At 41.4% G+C, this 24,355-nt stretch overlaps 1 protein-coding gene across 1 annotated transcript; it reads left to right on the top strand.

Moving 5' to 3' along the window:
- Nucleotides 1-1,483: 1,483 nt before the first annotated feature.
- On the top strand, nucleotides 1,484-1,945 carry LOC148187780 (nuclear apoptosis-inducing factor 1-like). The gene is made up of 2 exons (XM_088085463.1): nucleotides 1,484-1,877; nucleotides 1,926-1,945. The coding sequence occupies exons 1-2, from the start codon at nucleotides 1,484-1,486 to the stop codon at nucleotides 1,943-1,945; spliced, it is 414 nt and encodes a 137-aa protein (XP_087941589.1).
- The last annotated feature ends 22,410 nt before the right edge of the window (nucleotides 1,946-24,355 follow it).

Here is a 24,355-nt window from a genome sequence, read left to right as displayed (position 1 = left end):
CATCATAAAGAAATCTTATGCAACATGGTTTATTTAGCTAACTAGCTCCTATCCTGCCAATTTCAACTGAGATTTCAAAATTGGATAACGATTTCAACTGACGGGACTTGCTACAGAGTTTGAGGGTTCTTACCACTGCTGCTGTGAGTGGATGATGATGAAGACTGAGCCGGCTGTGCCGAAGCAGCAGCAGCTGGCGAGTTGGACTTCAATCTGAAGACAGTCAAAGGTTCTGCATTTAGGTTTAGTTTGATTCACAATCAATGTATGCAGACCAGTTATTGGATTTAAATGACTTGATTCAAGATTTTATGTTACGTTAAAGGACCCACAGGACATGACAGCAGTTTTGATAAGCTCAAACATGATAGATTTTTGGGTTTTGACAAAAGCTGAACCTGGTTATCAATAGACCTGAGTTTCGATTCCCATATTATGCACTAAGTGACCTCCGATGTCTGATGCTGACTTTCAAGGATGGTGTGTCAATTTATGCTTGATTAATTCAATGTGTCTATTCAATATACATTTCCATTTCCACAGGAAATGTATACTTTTCCACCCAGCTGCATTCTCAAGTGACTCCACCCTTCTGCATATCAAGCTGACATGGCAGGTGCCATCGTGATAATCGGTTAATAAGTGTTTATGGCTCCAGACTTATTCTGGGGTTTCAGGGCTGAATGTCAGAACTCACTGCCCCTGAAAGTCATTGCTGCTGCTCTCTAGACTTTAATGAAAATTCCACTCTCCCACCTCTGTCATATTTACTCTATTCCTGTCTCCTGTCTCCTCCTCTTCTATCCTGCTCTCTGATCAGTGGCTTGAGGTGAAGCCATTCTCTCTTATCAGTGAGGCCAGTGTGTCATATAAGCTGAGGTCATGCACGGTTGCATGCGCCCACATGTACACAATAACTGAAAAAACATGGAGAGAAAATGAAGGGAAGGGAGAATAAAATACCCTGGGATCAAATCAGACATGTGTGGTGCATTACAATATTAAACCTGTGAGGCTCGGAGCAAAGCAGTGAATAACACCAGTCTGTAATTGGATTTGCATTACTCTGCAAGCATACAATACACTGTATCTCATTTGCACTTCGTTCATTCAGTCCATTCATATCCTTGAGTTTTCATTCACTTGTTCAGAGGTCACAGTGGCAGTGGGCTTAGTAGAATCAGGGTCCACGCCAGGGGCCTCATGTACAAAGACTTGCGTGGATTTCCTACTGAAACATGGCGTACACTCAAATCCAGAAAACGTCGTACGCACAAAAAAATCCTGATGTATGAATCTGTGCGCACGCATGAATCCAAGCACATTCCCTTTGTACATCCCAATCAACGTGGAATTGAGCGCACATGTTGGAGTACCCGACCACTCCCTGTCCACGCCCCCATTTAAATACGCAAATCATATTTAAATAAGCCCTGCACCTGAGATTCCCCTCTCTGCACGATCAGAAAATAAGAAACAAAAGATGAGTAAGACGGGAAAAAAGAGGAACTTCACAGAATGCGAATTAGAGGTGCTACTGGCCGAAGTGGAGGCGCGCAAAAATGTGCTGTTTGGCACGCTGTCCTCCGGCATAACAAATAAACGTAAGAGGAGTGAGTGGGAGAGTGTGTGTCAGGCTGTCAATGCTGCGGGGTCAGAGAAGCGCACACAAGCTGAGGTAAAGAAGAAGTGGTCCGACATAAAGGTGGACGTGAAGCGGAGGATGGCTGCCCACCGCCAAAGTGTGGCCAAAACAGGCGGGGGGCCAGGAGAAGAGGAGCTCACGCCGTTTGACCAAAGAGTCGCCGCAATTGTGGGTGACACTGCTCTCTCAGGTGTGGTGGGAGCACATGTGGGTGACTCCGATTACCCTCAAGGTAAATACCTGTGTATTTGTGTAACTCTCAACAAATGTGTTCATACAGTAGCCTGCTCACAGCTCTAAGATAGAGGTCCATGCGTAAATGTTGCATATATAGTATTATTTGGTTTGAAAGCTTTTGAATTGAAACATTCCAGCATATCAAAGAGGACATCAAAGACGTTGGTTCATGTTTGATCACTCAATTTATTATCATTGAAATACAGGAGAGGACTCTCAGCCAGGTGCCACAGACTCTGGTTCCTCGACCGTCCCCGGCGTCTCCGGCGTCTCAGGCTCGGGGGATTCCTCCACCGTCCCCAGCACCTCCGGCGTCTCAGGCTCGGGGGATTCCTCCACCGTCCCCGGCACCTCCGGTGCCAGTACGCCGCAACCTGCTGCTGCTGCTGCTGCTGGCCGCCCGACTGGCCGTGTCCTCACCCATGCTGTGCTGGATTCAAAAGAGGAGATCATAAGAGCAATAGGCGGCATTAATGATCGCCTGGATAAACTAATAGGTGTCCTCACGAATATTGCTGACTCAATAAATGCATTGGTGAATAAGTGACTTCTACGTCCTTGCCTCTTTTACATGGTTGAAATCACATGTTGCCAGGCCCGAATGGCCTCCTGGGTAGGCTGCACATTCAAGGGTTCAGCTTCTGGTTCGCCTGGTGGGGGGATATGCTGCTCTGGCAATGGTATGGCGTGCCGGTTTGCCACATTGTGGAGGACGCCGCACGCCATCACAATGCGGCACACCTTCTCGGGACTGTACAGCAGCATACCCCCACTCCTGTCCAGGCAGCGCCACCGTCCCTTCAGCACACCAATTGTCCTCTCAACAACTGACCGAGTGCGGGAATGGAGGTCATTGTACCTCCGCTCTTGATCAGTCTGAGCGTTGGTGAGAGGGGTCATCAGCCAGCTCTTCAGTGGGTAGCCACGGTCGCCTGGGGTCAATTGAAAGCAGACAAAGTAAACTGGATTTTAAGCTTCCATTCATAAAGTTTATACACTTACACGGATCACACACTATTGTTGCAAATTAGTGCAGAAGTGCGCTGGGGAGAAGGTGAGGCTGATAAGTCTTTACGCACACTTTACGCACGGGGTTATTAACATGAGTACATTGCGCACAGTGACAAACAGGGGCTTGTTAGAAAGATCTGAAACTGTAGTTTAACCAGCAAAACACAGCAAGTCACTAACTCTAACCGCTGACTAGTAATGATGCGGTGAAGACGGGATATGATTTGGGGGCGCACATGCTCAATGCGCATCACAGGGACTAATATTAGGACAAATATTACTTACCAGGAAGCCACCCATCGCGCACAGTGCCAGCTTGTAGTCTGTTCCCAACCATGCTGTTACTCAGAATGCGTGAATCGTGCGTTGAACCAGGCCACCTCGCCACAATGTTGGTTAACTGCATTTGCGCATCACATATGATCTGTACATTGATGGAATGAAAGTGTTTCCTGTTCACGTATACAAATTCATCATGTGACGGCGCTTTTATAGCAATGTGTGTGCAGTCGATAGCTCCGATTACATTAGGAAAACCGGCTCTCGCTGCAAATTGCGCTTTAATGTTGACCTGTATATCTGGCTGACATGCTGATAATTCCGTCCCACACGGCTGGCATGGCTCGGCTGAGGGTCGACTGGCACAGTCCTGATCGGTCGGCCAGCTCCTTCTGGAATGCCCCGGTTGCCAGGAACCCCAGTGTGGTCAGCACCTGTATGGGCACAGGCAGCGCATGGCTCCTGGCTGTGTTGCGCTCCAAGGCCGGCCGCAGCTCTGCGCACAGTTCCACGAGGATTGCCCTCGTTGATGAGCCAGTCATCAACGTGTGCCAGTGCATCGTCTCTGTCTCGAAACACACGCTCTCTTCTAATTGCACCATTTGCAATGTCCTCTAATGCTGCTAAAGCTGCCATTGTTTCAGCGGTACTTTTTGCACCACTTTGCGCACGCTTTTATATCCACTCATGTAATTGGAGACACGTATGTGTGTGTGTGTGTTAATTGTTCACTGGTGTTAAATGTTCATGTGTCTCTGATGTGCACATCATTAAGTCATCATTCAGAGGACTGATTGATTACACATGTGTTTATTTTATGTTTCCCAGGATCACCTCTAAGTGTCGCCAAAGTATCAACGGCTGTAGAAATGTGCGTATGCCAGCTATGAAGTTGGCGTGAGGCACCGCACATTTCCACGGTCATTTCACTCTTGATACATCTGAACTTTGCCATGAGAAAGAGCGTACGCCACTTTTTTGTGCGTACGCACCCTTTGTACATGAGGCCCCAGGTCTTTTTCATAGGTCGACGTGTTTAGAATCCATCTACAGGTTGGGAAGAACTATCTAGCTCCTCAACACATGAAGGAGCAGCTGTTGGGCTCCAGGTTGTCATGGACTCCCCATCATTGAAGCACCTCTAAAGGTTATGCTTAAAACATACAGGTTGTTACAAAGTGTTGTCAGAGCACATCCAAAGGCAATAGTGTTTATACCTGTTCTGATTGGCCTCGCTTAGAGGAGTAAAAGAGTCTGCTGTCACGAGTTGTGAGATGGATCACTCTGTTGAAGGGTCTCTTTTCAAAAGGCACAATGCTCTTACCTGAACACATGGAAAAGTAGTTTTGTGAAGAATGACAAAGAAAACTTGAGAGAAAAGTTCAAGTCCCACCTACAAACCCAATTCTGAAAATAAATAAATAAATGGGACAACGTGTAATAAAAACAGAGTGCAAAGATTTGTAAATTTTGGCCTATATTCAAATGAGTACAGTACAAAGACAAGATATTTAATATTAAAACTGATAATTATTTTTTGGAAATATGCAATGAGCCATTGGGCATTTCTAATATCCCTCTTTCTAACTTTTCCCGGTTTACGCAAAATAAGGCTGTCTTCCCCTACGTACTCCCATGCCAACAGTCGTAACGTCGAAACTAACCATGGTAAATTGATGAAACCCACAGATTATACATTTGAATGGCTGTGCTAAAGGTTTAGAAAGGTGTTGTTTGTTTAGGATTAGTGAAATTAGTGACATTTTTGGTGTGGTAAGTTCAGGTAAGTGATGGAATGTCCATATTTAGACACCGATGCATGTAGTAAGCCGTACTTTTTTTTTTTTTAACAAATCACATATTATAACGTAGAACAATAGCACTCAGTAGTGTACTGGATGTTACCACACATTTGTATAATATTATACAGTGATGTAATGAGAAATTTAACCCATTTATAGAAATTTTTATGCTATAAATAGTGAAATATGTGTGATTCTGGTCAGTTTTATGACCTTGTAACAGTTTTTTTTTAATAATAATTCAGTGGCATATATTGGTGTTTATTTTTTACTTTAAGCCTTATTACTGGCAAAATTGATTTTTTAATTCAATGATTGTGATTTATTTAGTTTTTCTGACTGAACTGAAGAAAAAATAAGTGGTACCACCATTATTTGTAATGCTATTTTTCACTTCTTATTATATATTTACAGTTTATTTGTCAATATTCTTTGTTTTAAGTAGATCTACACTTTACTGTTATCGTTTTCCTTCACAAATAATTCACAGTGGGCTTGATATTGACTCAAAAACCCCTTTTTTTCTTTAGCACCTGTCTGCTCGGGCCATGTTATGTTATGTTATGTTATTTATATATTGTTAGATGATGTTATATAAATATATATATTTGTTATTCATGTTATATATATGTATATACATGTATACATACATACATACACATATATATATATATATATAGATAGATAGATAGATAGATAGATAGATAGATAGATAGATAGATAGATAGATATGTTATTTATGTTCCATAAAACATGTTAAAAATAAATGTTCCTTTAAGTTTATATGTGTTTTTCTTTTCTTTTCTTTTTATATATACACCTTTTAGAAAATGTTTTACCCTAGACTGGCGGGGAACCATATATAGTAACTTCATTAATCTTGATTTTCAACATAAAAATTGCAATTTTTTAAAAATGTCACAAAAGTTAAAAAAAAAAGTCTTGTAGTGTCCTGCATTGACACTCTAGGGCTAATATTTCGCATTTCCAAGTATTTCAATGAGTGCCTGATAAAGGGTTAACAACACTCAGTAAGTGTGTGGAAACACTTATTGTTGAAATTCTAAAAATGAAATTATTTCCCATTTTTGCTTGCACAACAATCTGGGCATATTTTAGGCTCTGTTGGCGTATTTTGGGCTTCAAAATCAGCTACGTATTTTATTGGGAAGCCAGTCCAGTAGCTGCACTCATTTAGTACTAAAAAGCCACTGTTAGAACTTATGTAGAATGTGTCTGATTGTCTTGCTGGAATAAGCAGGAACATCCCTGAAAAAGACGTCATCTGGATGGCAGCATATGTTACTGCAAAACCTGTTTGTACCTGGAGTGTCAGTGAAGTGCACTCTTTAGGTCTCTAAATACTTTAAAGAACCATAGTGACCTGCCATTGTGCTGTAAAGATATTTTTCTTTTTTCCTCAAGTGACCTCAGAAACCACTCTGTGGTGTGTGAATGGTTTTATCTTTATGCTCCTGCTATTCATCCACAAGGTTGCAAAATTGTTACATTTCAAGCAGCGACATCTTGCTGCTCTCACATTCCCGCACATTTTATCCTCTGTCTTGCAGCAATCATTCCATATTTTCTCACACTCTATCCCAGCTGCAAATTGAGGGCAGTAAACAACATATAATAACATTTGCTTTTCTTGGCTCCTTATCACTATTGATCAAGATGACAAAATTACCCTCTGCTCAGAGGGCTTTAGAAATGATTTTAGAAGAGCGAAAAGTTTTGCCATGATGCATAGGGTGGGTTTTCAAAATATGAGGATTGCATGTCTGTCAATGCTGACAGTGAGCTTAAAAAAGAGCATGAGATTGACCACCTGCCAGTGTCGAAATGAGCTTTACAGCAGCCAGCCACAGGTTAACCCCCTTAGCCATCATGTTCTCACACCCAACTCGTCATATACTGCAACCAGTCAGTGGACTTTCACATCTAAATGTGATGTGCTACACAGCAAAAATTGGAGTGTTGAAATTTCAGGGTTAAACATGTCAGAGTTGATTTCTACTCTCAAAGTGTTATTTTAACACATTCTGATTCAAATGATGTTCAGTGTTGGAGTTAGTTAACAGAGTTATCCAAGCCCAGGGAAATTAACTCTGTAGAGATGTAATTATTCTCCTCTTTACATCTCTACAGAGTTAAGGCCCCTGGACTTCAGGCCAGGTAAACCCTGTGCGTCTACTACCATACCACGCATATCCATGTGCTTCAGTCTATGGTGCTGCTGCTGCTGGTTTGGACGTGTTGGAGGGACAGCATTTTTACACTGATGGTAAGTAGAATAAATAAAACTTATGAGAACAATAATATTAAATAAGGGAAGCGAGATTCATGCTACTTTCCCAAGCTTTTTTTGTCGCTGGTACCGAAGTTCAGTAACTGAACAGCTAATGCGTTTAGCTATAGTGTTGTTGTTGTAATTTTAGCTAACAGACTTTAGCTAACGCACTTTGCAATAAGTTAAAGTTCATTATTATGTGTTCTTTTGGATTTACAACAGGGTCTCCGCGGATCTTTAAAAAGTCTTAAAAAGTCTGATATACAATATATGGGTTTTAAGGTATTATAAAGCATTATATTTCGTTATCTTTCGAAGTGTGGCATTAAATTTCACATGGGAGGCATTAAATTTCATCTGGGTACAGTTAATGAAAAAAAGATATGTCTGGATTTTTTTTTCATGGTAACGTTATTTATTTAACCAGCGCACGTCCCTGTTATCAAGACGGTGAAAAGTAGAATGTTTCCCCAAACCACTCACAGGCATCACACAACATTTAGGGGGCAGTGTTAAAAATAACGGCGTTATTTTTTCAGTAACGGGGTAATCTAACTATTTTTTCCGCCGTTGCACGCCGTTACCGTTACTGACAGTCAAATGCGGTGCGTTACTATGAATAAATTGAAGAAACTACCAGCCGTAGCTAGCCTGCTCTGCTGTTTATTTGTCATCCAAGACTTGGGGTGCGTTCAGGTTCGAAATAGTTACTTTCCCTGGTAACTAGTTACCTTTATTATAGAGTAATTCAGTTACTAACTCACAGACGATTACCCGACACCATGCACTGATTTAAAAATAAATGTGCTTTGAACTTAACAACCTAGAGTGTGCTTTTTTATATATTTTTTCCTGCGGTAGTGGTCTTATTTTTTATTCTCACAGGTCTTAAAATGGCCTTAAAAACCATTATATTTGGTTATCAGAAATGTGCAGAGACCCTGTACAAGTAATGACAGCTACTGGTTAGTTTGGTAAAGATACTCAAGTAAAGTTGCATTTTATGAAGCAACCTCGCTTTACTTAATCAGTACACTACATGGCAGAGGTAAATACATATTCTGGTCACTAATTATAATATCATGCTTTCTTTCAGATTATTTCCTGCTCTTTTATGGAAGGCTCACCTAAACGTTAGATGTTCACTCAAACGATCTCTCCAGCTGATGTATGTTCTTGTATTCACTGCATCTGTGTCAAAAGCTTGTACTGCTTTCAGTGCATAACATGGCTGATAGTGGCTTACTGTGTTGAAATGAGTGTTTTTAATCATTTTAGCTTGAATGAAATCATTTTCTGTAAGAGAAGAAAATGTGGTTAACAATGAAATGCTTGAAATGTTGTCAAAAGATGTTTTTTCAACCAGTTGGGTTAAAGTTGATGGTGTCGAGTACAAACCTGGACTTGTTGTTTGCACTTTAATGGAGGAAGAAATGCCAGTCTTTTGTCAAATAATTGATGTACTTTTGGTTGAAGATGACATTTATTTATTGACACACAAGCTGTTTACAGAGAACTTTGATGAACATCACCATGCGTTCAAAATATTACGAACAGAACAAAGGTGTGTGATAAAAACAACTGAACTTAAATGTCACAAACCCTTTGATATTCAAAGCTCATATGGAGCTACAGATGAAAGTTTGTACATTTTGCCTTCATTTACCATGTTTTGACTGCATGGGAGAAAAATAAATGGTTTTGAAAATGTTTTTTTCTTGGAATTATTTCTCAAACAGGTAATATTAATTAATGAGTTTAATTAAGTTATATTAAATATATATAATTTAAAAAAATGAAAAATAAATAATATATAATTATTATATAGGGATTAGAACTACCTTAATAAAAACAACTCCCACATAGTGTTAATTTAACCTTGTTTAGGGAGTTAAAAAGGAACTCTCAGTCAGTGTTAATGATAAATCGCTCAGTGTTAATTTAACCCTATTTGGTGAGTTAAAGAACTAACACTGACACAGTGTTAAATAATTAACTATTTTGAAAGTGTTAATTTAACTCTGTAGAGTGTGGAGCTATATAAACCCTGAAAAAGTGTTAAAATTAACTCTGTGGGAGTTGAATCAACACTCCACTTTTTGCTGTGTAGGTATTCTGGGTATGTCTGATGTTGACATTTTGGGACACAGTCTCAATTTACGCCTATTCTGTCAATACGCATGAACAAAGCATGGTCGGTGTGCATCATCCATCTCTAGAGTAAAATGCTAACAAACAAATTGAGCCCTCGCCACAGCTGCATTTTTGTGTGTTGAAAAAATCAGAAAAGGAAGAGCGGAATGTGGACGCGTTCTCGGCGGGAAAAATGCTGACTTGGCACGCCAACGCCTTAGATGCGTACAGTCCTTTTCAAAATAAACATATGTGTTGGACCCCCAAAATGAACCTCCGGAAACATGTCCATCTTCATTTTGCCACTTTTATTAAACAAAAACTAGTCCCGGTTCAGCACAAGCACATTTAGCTTCAGCATACATCACGTTCCTGTACTCTCTTTCTCTTAAAGCGACAGTGCTCTTTTTTTAAAGGGTAAGTACAACAACTCTTCTCCTTTAAAAAAATAAGGTAAGTAATGTTTTTAAACACCGTGACAATAAAACATGAATTAAATTGCATTCTTATTTAAAGTAAATTATTTTAGACTTGACACACTGATATCAAACCAGCAAGAAATATGAAATTATTAACTCAATATGTTTCAGGGCACTACACCCTCCCCCACTAAAACAATAAAATGTTCTACAATTCTACAATTCTACAATTTCATTTAGCAGACGCTTTTATCCAAAGCGACATACAACACAAGCAAGAATTTAGACTTAAGGAAAAACAACCCTTAGTAAGTGCAAAAAGTGCTTCAGGTGTGATTGGTCACAGGTATTGTATATTTTTTTTTTTTTTTTTTGAAACCAAAGTAATAACCAGTAGCGATCCTAGTATCTGAGATTCAACAATCTCAGTATCACTACTTACGATAACAGTCAACATACAACATCACACAACTTTGTCAGTGCTAGATAATCAATAGGTGCTGGGTTTTGGACCTTCTGACTTAATCTACCCCAAAGGGCAAAGAGGAGAAGAGTCAGGTTAAGTGCCTAGGTGTTCTCGGAACAAATGAGTTTTCAATTGTCTCTTAAAAGTAAAAAGGGACTCAGCGGAACGCACAGAGTTTGGAAGTTTGTTCCACCATTTGGGAACAACAGAAGAGAAGAGTCTGGCTAGAGATTTAGAGCCGTGCTGGGCTGGAAGCACCAGGCGTCTTTCGCATGCAGAGCGTAGTGGGCAAAGGAGAGTAGACCTGGATCAGGGATTCCAAGTAGGGTGGAGCAGTTCTTGTGATTGTTTTGTAAGCCAAGAGAAGTGCTTTGAATTTGATTCTGGCTGCCACTGGAAGCCAGTGAAGAGAAATTAGCAACGGGGTGACATGTGCTCTTTTGGGCTGGTTGAAGACCAGACGTGCTGCTGCATTCTGGATCATCTGAAGAGGTTTGAGTGAGCATGCAGGGAGGCCTGCCAGAAGAGAGTTGCAGTAGTCAATGCGTGAGATCACAAGAGCCTGAACCAGAAGCTGTGTGGCCTGTTGGGTCAGGAAGGGTCTGATCTTCCTGATGTTGTAGAGGGCATAACGGCAGGACCGAGAAACTGAGGCCACATGAACCTTAAAGGTCAGCTGGTCATCAATCATGACACCCAGGTTTCTGGCTGAGTTTGTGGGCACAAGTAGGCTCGAGTCAAGTTGGACACTGATCCGAGGCTGAACAGATGGACAAGCTGGAAAGACCATGAGTTCGGTCTTAGACAGATTTAGCTGAAGGTGGCGTTCCTTCATCCATGTGGAGATATCAGCCAGACACGCTGATATCCGAGCTGAGACCGTTCTGTCATCAGGTGGAAAGGAGAGGAAGAGCTGAGTGTCATCAGCATAGCAGTGGTAGGAGAAACCATGGGAGCGGATCACTGCACCGAGTGAGGTGGTGTACAGAGAGAAAAGTAGGGGACCAAGCACCGACCCCTGAGGAACCCCTGTCGATAGGCCATGTGGCCTAGACACCTCTCCTCGCCATGACACTCTGAAGGATCTGCCTGTGATGTAGGACTTGAACCACCATAGGACAGAACCTGAGATGCCGAGCTCAGAGAGCGTGGAGAGGAGGATTTGATGGTTCACCGTGTCAAAGGCAGCAGACAGGTCCAGCAGCAGTAGGACAGAGGATTGACCAGCCGCTCAAGCCAGTCTCAGTGACTCAGTGACTGACAGGAGTGCAGTCTCAGTGGAATGGTCACACCTGAAGCCAGACTGAAAGGAGTCGAGTATGTTGGTAAAACATTTTTCTTGAGGTATCAAAGAATCAACATTAGTCTTAACACTTTTGAACGTCATCACGAGTATTGACTAGTATACAGTTACACAATCATATGAATATCAATAACTACACATCTAATGACTACCACAGCATGACTACAGGAGAGATATACCATTATTTCTTTTCCTGTCTCATTGTATTGTCTTAATCCGTCAGTACATTGGTAGGCCTCCCAAGTCCATTAAGTTACATATGGCAATATCTACCATTCCAACATACTTAATGTACATTAACATTATACATGCTTTAACGTGTGGTACTATTACTCTTTTTTTATTTCCTTTTTGTGTCACCCTGCTATACACTATAACACAATTCCTGTAAATAAACTCATTGTTCTTCTTATGTGTAGTCTCTACCTGTTTAGTCTTCAAGAAATACATTTCTGAATAGTCACTAATGAATTTCTGCAACAGATATTAATTCAGACAACTATAACATTTCAAATTAACATTAGCTGTATTGTTAACCAGACTCAAACAGCTACTAGTCTCTATTTCCTCAACGGTGTAATGCTAGGTTTCCCTAATTCATGATATGTAAGGATACATCTTGGTTGGCATGTCCTTCTAGAACGTCGGGCTCTTTCAGGTTCATGGTCATCCTCTGAAGACACTGCATCCTCTTCATATACCTGTAGTTCTGGTTCTGGGATTTCTTCAGAATCTGAGTCTTGACTTTGCCTCATCTCCTGTTCCTGACATCTTGTCTCCTCCATTTGACCTCCACTCTCATTAGCGTTTTGGCCACTTTGTGGCTGGCTTCCTGCCTTCTAAATGAATCTTTCAGCCTGGTTTTTCACTGTGGAATGTCGTATTGCTGTGGGCTTGAAGACTGGAGCTTGTGGGCTAAGGTGACTCCTTACAGGTGCACACACACACCATATTCTTTCTCACTTGAACTTTCAGAATCTCAGGTGATAACTGAGCCTTTGCTTTTGGTTTTTGTGTGTTGTTCTTTTCTTTCTTGTGGTCTTTATTTCTTTCTTTAAGCTGTTCGGTACTCTGTCCATCAATCAGGTAAGGACATGGTAACAGAAGATTTCTGTCTAGGCTTCTTTCTCTACCTTCTCCATTCAGGGGTATAACAACATACACTGGACTGTTTTCTCCTCTTCTTTCTTTGACTTCATGTACTTTGTTTTCCCAGTAAGCACGTATCTTGCCTGTTCTTCCTCTTTCTGACACTCTCTCTCTGGACTTACGTTTTCTCTGGGAAACATCAGATCAATGGGCAAGGTAGGTTATCTCCCAAACAACAGGAAAAAAGGGGAAAACCCTGTGGATTTCTGGACAGTGGAGTTATATGCATGTACCACTTTACATAGTTTTTCCAGTTAGGTTTGTGTGTCTCTTCTAGTGTTTGGAGCATACCTATCAAAGTTCTGTTTAATCGCTCTGCTGGGTTGGACTGGGGATGGTATGGAGTTGTCCTTGAATGTTGTATTCCACTGTAGCTTTGCAGTTTCTTAAACAACTCATTTTCAAATTCTCTTCCTTCATGGTGGATTTTGGCCAGGAACCCGAATTTTAAAGTGAAGTCATCAAAGATCTTGCGTGCAGCTATTCTACCAGACTTATTTGGTGTTGCATAAGCCTGTGCAAACTTTGTAAAGTCTACATGAAAAAAATGTATTCCATGCCACCTTTACTTCTCTCTAGATGCAGATAGTCAATGGAGATAATTCAAAAGGTGCTGATGCTGTTATGCTCTGGATAGGTGTTCTTGTTTTTCTGTTTGGTTTCTTCTGTTTCAAACAACGAAACACTCTTGTAACATAATATTCAATTTCCTCTCTCATTTTTGGCCAAAAGAATCTCTCTCTGACTAAGGATACCATCTTCTCAGCTCCTAAATGACTCATCTCCTCATGTAGCTGTTGATAAATGAATGACTTGAACTTTTCAGGAACCACAAGCTGAGTTCGAGAGGTTGTCTTTCGCCACAGGATTCCATTCTGATACAAATAAAGATGAGGCCACTCCCTCAGGAGGCGTTTCACGTCCACTGACTCTTTGACTTTGTCTCTGTATCTTAAGTGTTCATTCTGTTGTTTTAGAGTGATTACTCTGCCTAACACTTCATCCTCTCTTTGGCTTGTCTGAATGTCCTCAACTGATATTGGTTTCACTGTGGTTTCACAAATAGTGGTTAGTTCAGGTTGCACATCTACATCACATGTGATGGCTGAAATCCAGTCAGTGTTACCTCTGCTTTGAACCTGCAGTCCTTCTCCAACTGCTGCATTGTCATCTGGGCTACACTCCTCTGTGCATTCTTGCATTATGTTGTCCATTTCTGTTGGTAAACAGGATAAGAAGTCTGCATTGTGGTTGACAGTTCCTGGTCTGTATTTCAGAGTGAAGCAGAAATCTACTAACTCTGACACCCAGCGATGTCCCACAGCATGTTTTGCTGTCTTCATTACATATGTCAGAGGGTTATTATCTCTGTATACTGTAAAGTGAGGAGCATGGAAGAGGTAATCATAGAATCGTTCAGTGACAGCCCACTTGAGGGCTAAGAATTCCAGCTTGGAGTGAAAGTCCGTGATCCGTATCCTATCATTCTCAATGCTCCTCCTTGACACTGATACAGGACAGCCCCAAGACCTTCCTCAGACGCATCAACATGTAGCACAAATGGCTTCTCAAGATCAGGATATGCCATTATTGGAGGATCTGATAGTGTGTCCACCAGTCTGTAACGCTTGTTGATGTATTGCTGTCCATTCCACAGGCTGAGATGGAGGCAGCTGGGGAGAACGACAGCCTCGACCCTTCTTTGTCTGTTTCTTCTCAGTCTTTGGGTGGCACAGCAGCTCATAGAGAGGCTTAGCAATTCTTGAGAAATCAGCAATGAATGACCTGTAGTAGCTCAAGAAGCTAACCAGGGATCTCACCTCTCTGACTGTTTTTGGTTTTCTTTTTTTCAGAGCTTGAACAGCGTCCACTTCTGTTGGATTCATCCGATATCCCTCCTCTGAAATGACACGTCCCACATAGTAAACTTCTCTTTTAAAGAAATCACATTTCTTTGGTCTGAGTTTTATCCCACAGCTCTTTTGCCTCTGTAGAACTCTCCTCACATTTTCAACATGGTGGTCAAAATCCTTACTAAACACCAGTACATCATCAAGGTAAGGCACGCATACCTCATCTCTCAGGTCTTCAAGGCAACCCTCCATATAGCGCTGGAAAGCTGCCAGAGCATTTGTAAGTCCAAAGGGGATCCTAAGCCTCTCGTATAACCCCCAAGGTGTGATTAAGGCAGTGCATACATGGCTCACTTCCCTGACGAAGGCCTGATGGTATGCTTTACCTTGATCAAGCACTGTGAACCATGGGTTTCCTCCCAGATTCTCCAGGATTTCTTGGATTCTTGGGATGAGGTATCTGTCAGGGTGTGTCTTTTCATTAAGCTATCGATAGTCCACACAGACTCTAATAGAAGAGAAGAGTCCTTTTTCCTTACAATTACTATTGGTGATGAGAAGGAAGAGGTTGACTTCTGGATCCATCCCCTGCTGAGTAGGTCTTTTATGTGCTTTTTCCCTTCAGCATACAGATGAAGGGGAATGGCATTGTATGTCTTTGTTACTGGAATATCATCCTTCAGACGTATTTTTATCTGTAGATCAGGAATACACCCAGTGTCCCAAGAAAAACCTATCTTTCTTCCCTCAGCATCTGTCTCACTTTGTGCTGCTGCTCTGTTGTTAGATGGGAGAGATCAACAGGCGGGTCCCAAAGTTGCTCTTCAGGTTTACTTTCATTGCAGTTTTCCATTGCTGTTTCTTGACATGATTTTGCTTGGTCAATCCCACTAGAATTTCTGTTTTCATTATGTGACTTGGATGTGTTTTTTTTCTCAACATCCTTTACAGCCTTGATGGCTTCTTTTAAGTCTTATGTCATTATCTGTGTTGTTTTCGACCACAACAAAAATGGTGACTTTATCTCCTTTAGGTAACTGCACTAACTGCGGCTTTACATCGAGTCCAGCAGGCCATGGTGTGTTTTCATTTGGTTCCAGTATTGCATACTGCTCCTTTAATATGCTCTTGTTGAGTTTGCCACAGACCACCTTTACCATCTTCAGCTTTGGGATAATAACATCCTGCCTATCCAGCCTTGCAATCTGACATTCTGAGTTGCCTTGCTGCTTTTTCAGGGCTGAATATACTGCTCTTGCCTTCTTGTGTCCAACATCAGGGGCTGATCCAAGTCTATGCACAAATTTGCTTGCTACTGCTCTGTCAGTTGACATGTTGGCCTGTGCTAGCTCTTGAATGACATTAAAACATATTATTGGTTTTGTGAGTGAGTTAGTAGTCACTAATAGGGGCACTAACAGTCCACTGTCCTTGTTTTCTGATAGACTGAACTCCACTCTTATCCAACCTTCATACGGGATTTCTGTCCCATTTGCAGCGGAAGGGTCCAAAACACCTTCATCAAGACTGGTCGAATCTCAGCATCTGGTAATTGTGTCTTTTTCCAGTCCATATCAACAATAGACACTTGGGATCCTGTATCCCACAGCACTGTAGTTGGGACCCCTCCCAGGTTACACTGGACATGACTTTTGTATACCACTAACTTTGCTGTCCTTTTCTGTTTCCTTGACAGTGGAGCTTGGCTCGTTAAGATAGCAACATGGTTCATCCTGTCATTGGCAACTTCTATTTTCTATTATCTTTTCTTTTCCTACAGCCCATAGCCCAATGTTCACTGCTGCCACATTTGTAACAGTGTGTACATTTTCCCTCTGGGTTTGATTTTTCACATGCAGGACACTTTCTTGGGCTTTGTTTAACAGTACCAGGGGTGTTCTGTTTAGATTTGGCTGGTTTCTCTTCCTCTCTCTTTAGGTTTACTTGGCTGAGGCCAGCAACATGCATGGTGAGGTTCTGGAGTGCTTCACAAATCACTTTATTATCAGCATCAAGCTTCACAAGTATAGGGTTTGGCTTAGCTGTATGGTTCTTGTATTTCTTTACACCACTAACCTGTTCATCTTCACAGCTCTCCTCTTCTTGAACCATGGCTACTTTCTGTCCTTTATATTTTGCAACAGGTGAAAGTTTATTTCTCCTTTCCAGTTCTACACTGTAAGCAGTACTCATTTTCTTGAGTAATACTTCATCCTGTACAGATGGATCTTGGAGGTAAGGCTTGATATCTGCACGTATAACCTTATCTTGCAGTCCTGTCAACAATGTCTGCAAGACCTGGGTCTGTATGAGTTCAGGGTTATACTTCAGTCCTACCTTTGCACTCTCAGATGCAAACAAAACTTTCTGTCTGAGGTCCATAGTGCAAATTAGAAACTGCACAGGGGTATCTTTTGGCTCTTGGACGGCACAGGTCAGTGAGTGATACAGTTCTGTAGCATCTTTCTCTGTGAAGTGAGACCTAAGGACTTGTCTTTAAAGAGTACAGTGACAGCTTGTGTCTGCTTTCCAAATAGCTCTTTAATTTTACTTCAGGTGCAATCAACTGGATTACTGCTTCTACAATTTCACCTTCATCATAACCTTTTTGTAGTCCATGTTCGATCTGTCTTTTGAGGCTAGTGACATTCACTTTATCGTTTTGTCCCACTTCACCAATTTGGCCAATAATCCTGAAATCTTTCCTGTGCATGGGAAGCAGATTCACTTGGCTTGTAGTTTGCACTTAGCTTCTCTCTGAGCCTGTTAAGCTGCTTGGTCTCTGAGGTGACAAAGCTGGTTGAGGTGTAGCATAATTTTCTTGTGACAGCTCCAAAACTGGCTCTTGCTGTCCTCTAGTGTCCTCCTTGTGTACTGACACATTGGCTTCACCAGCATTATCAGTCCGTTTTATCAAGGTGTGAATAAAATCTTCTGTGGCCAAAAGCACTGACAGTCCCAAATCCTCTAAACCCGTGACTTCTTCACTCATCAAGGTGCCAGGATGAGCCTTCTCAGTAACCGACATGAGGATTCCACCTCCTCACTGGGCTGAAGTCCTAGCTCCTCACTTACTGCACTGAGATCAGTAAGTGATAAAGTTACAAGTTTCTTCTCAATGTCAGCCAGTAGCAATTCCCACTCACTGTCCATATTTACTCACTTTTTGGGAAAGTGCTCTTTTTTTAAAGGGTAAATACAGCAACTTTTCTCCTTTCAAAATAAGGTAAATAATGTTTTTAAACACTGTGACAATAAAACATGAATTAAATTGCATTCTTATTTAAAGTAAATTATTTTTAACTTGACACACTGATATCAAACCAGCAAGAAATATGAAATTATTAACTCAATTTGTTTCAGGGCACTACAGATGTCAGTAAGACACATTTCCTTGTGCAACTCTACCACGTTGAGAGGTGTAGGAAAAAACATAATGGTTTTGCTCAGTATTCATACAATAAGCAAACAGTGGGCTCCTGGGTGAAAGCGTGGGGTGTGTTGGGACCAATCCACCATTCCTCCTGCCCATTCAATTGGGACTTTCCAGCTCATGTTGCATTGTTACTGGCAGCGTTTCAAAATGATGGTCGGGCAGTGTATCATAATTCAGTGAAAGGTGACTTTTGGCTTTGGTGTCTGATGTTGAAATCACCAGCCATGTAATTCAATGCTTTGGAAGTAAGAATGGACTGGTTACACGTTCAAGGGTTGTTTTTTTTTCCAACACCGGACCTTGTTTGCCTAAGTGGATGTACTGCCTTCTCCCTCCTTTCCCTGACTCTAGTCCAAGTAGTTTATTCATAACTTTAAACTCTATGATCCATTTTACTCTTAACTCATGGTTTCTTATAAGTGTTCCCACCATAAACATCTAATACTTTCATACAAAACAAAACAGAGCCACAAGTAATGCCTGACTATAATTAACAAAGTCCATAAATCCAGGCAGATGAATAAATAACGTGTAAGTTATCATAGGATTTACTGTCTCTCCCACACAAAGACACTAACAGACAGTGCAAAGACCGTCTCCCCTACCATACCGTCCATTAGGTCTATCCATTTTCTCCACATATTCCTCACCTGACAATCTTCAGCTGATAAGGAAGCTGTTTTTCTCCAGAGAGAAATCCTCTGATCGATCAGGACTGTGTGGGAGAAGAAGACAGAGAAAGGAAGATATTTAATATTGGCATGAGTAAGAGAGGACCAGAGAGGGAGTGCTATGAAACTAGCTGTCTACATGGCTTCCTGAAGAAATGATAAAACATATTTATATTTCAGATCACATGTAAAGCACAGGTCATTCTAACATGGAGAAAATACAGTGATTATAATTCTCATAATCATAGTCATATGACACTTGCAGTTGGTTGAGTTGTTTGTTTTGGCCGTATTGGAAGCTAGGCCCAGCCAGAATGTTGCAGTGATGCAGTTACCATGGCATCCCAAAATGTTAGGTATTCCCCGAGAGTCAGACACACAACTTTAAATACTCCACAGGTGCAGGGTAGAATTATCTGCAATGAAAGACATTTAAAATACCTGCACACTACTTTCTCTCCTAGTTCATCTTTTAATTCTACATAGACATAAGTGATTTCTTCAGGTGCAGCAGAAGGACCTGACAAAGGTTTTCTATCATCTAAAAGTTGCACATGCTGACTATACACCATTTAATCTAAGTAGGAATGCACATCAGTGTGCATGTCTTCATGATGTGTCATTGATTTATTGTACATCTGCAACAGCTCAGGTGTAATATCTGTCAGGCCTGCCATCAGCTGGGGTTAGAGGGCACTAACTGGCCCAAGGCCACATTGGGGCAAATGATAAGGTCTTAGTTTGGTCCTTACATGGGATCAAGTACAATATACTAACTACCTCATATCAATTTGATTGTATTTACATCCCTAAACAAATGCTGTGTTGTCATTAAGACAGATTTCAGCATGCTACTGATACTTCCAACACACAGGGAAAACTGCAGCCTGACTTGGCAAGTGCAAATGAAAATTCAGAGCACAGAGAGAAAAGAAAATGAAAGGAGCAGAGAAGCAATGGCTAAATGTCTTGGAAATGAAGATGCGCCAGGCACAGCCAGAACTGATGGTCCAACATGTCTTGTCTCTCTGTCAGTGACCTCCCGCATCTACTTATGACATTTTATGTATCCTTCTGCATCAGCTGTTTACGATCCGGGATGCCATTACAGTGATGTCAACAAATGCACATGGTGGGATGAAGCAGCACGGTCCTTATGTTTACACACACACACAGCGTGAACTGTCAGAATGGTTTGGATTAGATGTGACCAGTTCCTTCTGGCCATGTTACCAGGTTATGCTCGCTGTTGCATGTGGATGCTCGCCCATGGGCCTGTGTATAATAACACCCCTGGTTCTTTTTTAAAGCACAATCTCATCTGACGCTGTCCAGCTGCATTCCAGTTGGACACAGAAGGTCACTTTTGGTGTAACGTATGCCAAAAGCACTGATGGAGCGATGCTATTTGACAAGTTTTGAGTGAGAACAGACTTGATGGTGAGAAGATGGGCAGACTGACAGCAAATAAAACCTGCTGTAGCAATTTAAGTCCTACAGTGAAGACAAAAATAGCATATTAAACTAGAGGACCAAAAGCATCCATAAGTACTAGCCATGTTATATTGTTGGAAAGTAGGGCAAAATCATTTTTAAAATTCACACTAAATTTTGGCAAGGGAAAAAGCGGCATCTGCCTTTTTTCAAAATAATGTATTTAAATGGACTGTGTCTAAACACTGGGGTCCCTAAACAGTCTTGAAGTACATGTAGTGGGTATGACTGGAAAACTGAAAGTTGGTAACCAAACTCTCTCTATACACTATTTAAGTTCTGCAGACAATTTGACCAATATTTGACTAATGTGGCCCTCAAGATTAAATGATAAATGAAGAATGTATTTATTTTATTCACTCATAATTTAATTGTAAGATTTAATACCTTGCAGTATTTTTTAATCAATGAATGCTTGATTTTTCTTTTCTCTAATCATTGACTGAGAAGCTTTTGTTCAACCCAGGACACTAATGACTTCATCTGCCTTTCAAAATTAAGTCTTAACACAGACTAGATACCAAAAACGTGGGAATATTAACAGGTATTAAAAGTATAAAACATATGCACCTGTGTTCCTCATGAATGAGGAATTTTTGAGAAAATACTTACACTATACACTCATCCATAATGGCCCCTCTTGAAAAAGGTTATCCCCCTCAAAAGGACTTTGTTGAGACTGATTAATTCTGCCTTTGTTAATAAAGCCTCTGTAGGACTCCTACCAGTTTGTGTGTTGCATTTGGGTCCCGTTACCAGCCATGACAGTTTGCCCCTAACTCGTGTATCTCGTACAATTCAGCGTAGGGTGCATTTTTAAATTGAACACATGGAAGAAACTGAAATTTCCTTCAACACAGCAGACTGGAGCAAAGAGAACACAAAAAACTGGAAAGTATCAGGATCGGGTGAGGTTGAAGGCAGGATGAGGACTCAAAATGCAGAACATAAAACAAGCAGACAGGTGTGCAGGCAAAAAGCAAGCGTTTAATGCTGATAATATACCAAAAAACAAACAGGTGACCAAAAACACAAACTACAAATAAAACGGGAAGCAAAAACCAAACTGAAACATACCAGGATCACTAGAAGAATGCAGGCAAAGACATGACACAAACACAGAGGATCACTGCAGGGTAACAGAGCAGGAACACAGCAAGGAACAACAGCACCAGGAATAACAGACAAACTGACAAAGAAGAAAGGGAACACACATGTATACGGTATATACGCAGGTTTACCGGGGATCAGGCGAAGAGAGCAGGTCGGGAACAGGCAGGGTCGCCTTCCAAAGATCTGGCAGGAGAATGCTGGAGAGTCTTGCATAATGCAAAGGAACAATCTGGCAACGAGTGTGTGTGTGTGGGAGGCTTATATACAGGGTTGATTACTGATGAGCTGCAGCTGGAGGTGAGTGAGCAGAGCAGGCAGAGTGGGCGTGGTCAGCAGGTAGAGGGAGCAGAGAGAGAGTGAATGGAAAAGTACTGAGAAGGGGGAGAGGAGCAGGGGTCGTGACAGTTTTAGATTTAAAAAAACAACAACAAACTCCCTCTAAAGAAAAAAGAGAAAAAAAGACAAGAACAAAGAATTTTAGTAGTGTCCGACAGGCAGAGAAATGAAAGAATCCCAAATAGAGACAACACTGACATTCAGAGACAACCTCATTGGATCCTGAAGATCCAGCAAAATCCTGAAGGGCATTCCTTTACCCTCAAATTCCCTCCCAGCATATTAAAAACTTGAAGAGCAGCCATGACTGTAGAAGGCATGACCTCAAGGCTATGCAGTATGTGACATGAAAGGTCAGGAGAATCAGTATCAGTCACTCTGTGAACATGGCTAATGGAACCTGTTGCGTTCGCATGATGCGCTACTGGACAGCATCAGGATGAAATGCTGCCTGTAACGACGTAATAGAAGTAGCACAAAGGTCTCTGTAGAGTGGGCAGGTGGGCCAGAGGATGGATCAACAAACCCTGGACTCTCATGCAGGAGTTAAGTGTTCACTTGCAGTTTGAATGTAATGCTTTTTTTCTCTTCACATTGCCATGCATGTTTTTTGCCTGATCCTAACCATTTGTGCTAGCCTGTGTGTTTGTTGACATCCACACATTGGTTGCCATGTGCTGTTGTTGGTTTAAAATAACCATGTGCAGTGTCATCCCATCATGTGCTTGTGTTGACTCCACGATAGCAACATACTGAAACATCACCAGCAGACGCAAAAAGATGCCAGCCTGTTTTCACTTCAAACTCATCAAATATGTCTGCTCTGTCCATGCTTTGGTGTATGACCAAAAGCCAACTGGAACACAGCTGAATAGCATCAGATGACGACATGCTCGGACAACAACCGGTGACATTGTTATTTTACGCCAGCGGATGGCAGGACAGCAAAGGCAGCATCACTTGATGATCAGATATTACCCAAGTCCAGTCATTGTATTACAGTAGTGGGTTCTGTGCCAGAAGCAATTCACCGAACTACCAAATTCCACCTGTATTTGGTGGACGGGTGAGAGGTTGTTAATGTCTAGTCCTGCAGTCAAGTTAACTGTGAACTCTAGCTAGGGGTACAGTTATGATGATCATATCCACTGAGCAATATAAATAAAATATTTTTGGCAAAACTACCTCCACTGTCAGGGCTGGTTGTGCAGGTAGCAGGGAAAGGGACCAAATGCAGACAGAGGAGTCAGCAGGATGAGTTTCAGTGATTCTTATGAAAAGAACTTACACATGTGGTACATACAGTAAGGCAGGCAGGCAGGGGGGTAAATTGGTGCAGGAAAATGCTCTGATAACTCAGGCTTCCACTTAAAGAAAGACACAACAGGAGGCAACTGGAAATACAACTCCACTTTACTTAACTAAACCCACTGATCTGAATAAGAAACAAAGTTACCAGGAGGAGGTGAGTGCAGGGCAAATGGGAGAGGCAGGATCTGGAAAGCTGGGAGTAAAACAGCTTGTTCACTACTGTTATTAACGTGCTTCAGTGATCCAAACACAAATACACAACCTAGACACGTCCCTGTCCACACCTGTGCCGATTATGCATCTGCAGCTGACAACTTGTGTCAGATTTCATTACTGTCATTACACAATTATCACATCCTTCTGCCAGCTGCTTTGTAACATGCTTGTTACTCATGGTTGGTTGTGTTGATACAGCTGGAATATCACTGTCAACAGATTTCAACATGTCTGCTTCCAAGGGAAAAAAGGATGGCCATGCAACACTTTGCCCATCTCAGACATAAAATGGGTAAGTTATACAACAGAGATACTCAACTCACGTTCTGTCGGCCAAATCCGGCCCCCAGTTGGGAGCTGGGCGGACCCCCCACACACAAAACAAGTGATTTTCAGTGGGAATTGTTTTTCTACCTTTAGCTATGCTCCTAATGTCCTAAAATCCTAGAAATGTCCTGAAATCCTAGAAACATCCTAACATCCCAGAAATCTCCTGAAATCCTAGAAATTTCCCAAAATCAAAGTAAATGTCCTCAAATCCTAGAATGTCCTAATATCTTAGAAATGTTCTTAAATCAGACTAAATGTCCTAAAATCCTAGAAATATTCCAAAATCAGAGTAAATTTCCTAAAATCCTAGACACGCCCTGAAATCCTAGAAATGTCTTACAATCCTAGAAACGTCCTAATATCCTAGAAATTTCCCAAAATGCTAGAAATGTCCATAAATCCTAGAAACATGTATAGGGCTGCTGTGACTGGCCCCTGGCCCCCTGTCATTTTGCAATAGTGGCCGCCAAGCAGAGCAAGTTGAGTGTCCCTTTTATTGAGCATTAACATGCTGTCACCAAAACAACCACCATGACCTGCACTGAGGACTGCACGTTAATGCATCAGGACATATTTGCATTTACACTACAAAAAATATGAGGTAAAAATATGGGTTGGATCACAATGTATGTTGGTGGTTGTTTACACTTGTATTTAGCTCTAAAGGTAGACAAATACTTTTGATTAAAATTGATTTAGATTTTAGCCAACTTCAAAATACCAAAGATGGTACTGTTCTCAAGATATGCTAACTCTGGGTTTTCAGTACTATGGTAAATGGACTGTACTTGTGTTGCACTTTTCTAGTCTTTTGACCACTCAAAGCACTTTCACACTACATGTCTCATTCACACATAC

Source organism: Plectropomus leopardus, chromosome 12 (genome assembly GCF_026936395.1).
Source record: "Plectropomus leopardus strain MGB_pleo_1.0 chromosome 12, ASM2693639v1, whole genome shotgun sequence".
NCBI lineage: Eukaryota > Metazoa > Chordata > Actinopteri > Perciformes > Serranidae > Plectropomus > Plectropomus leopardus.
This window is presented reverse-complemented; position numbering and strand designations above follow the sequence as displayed.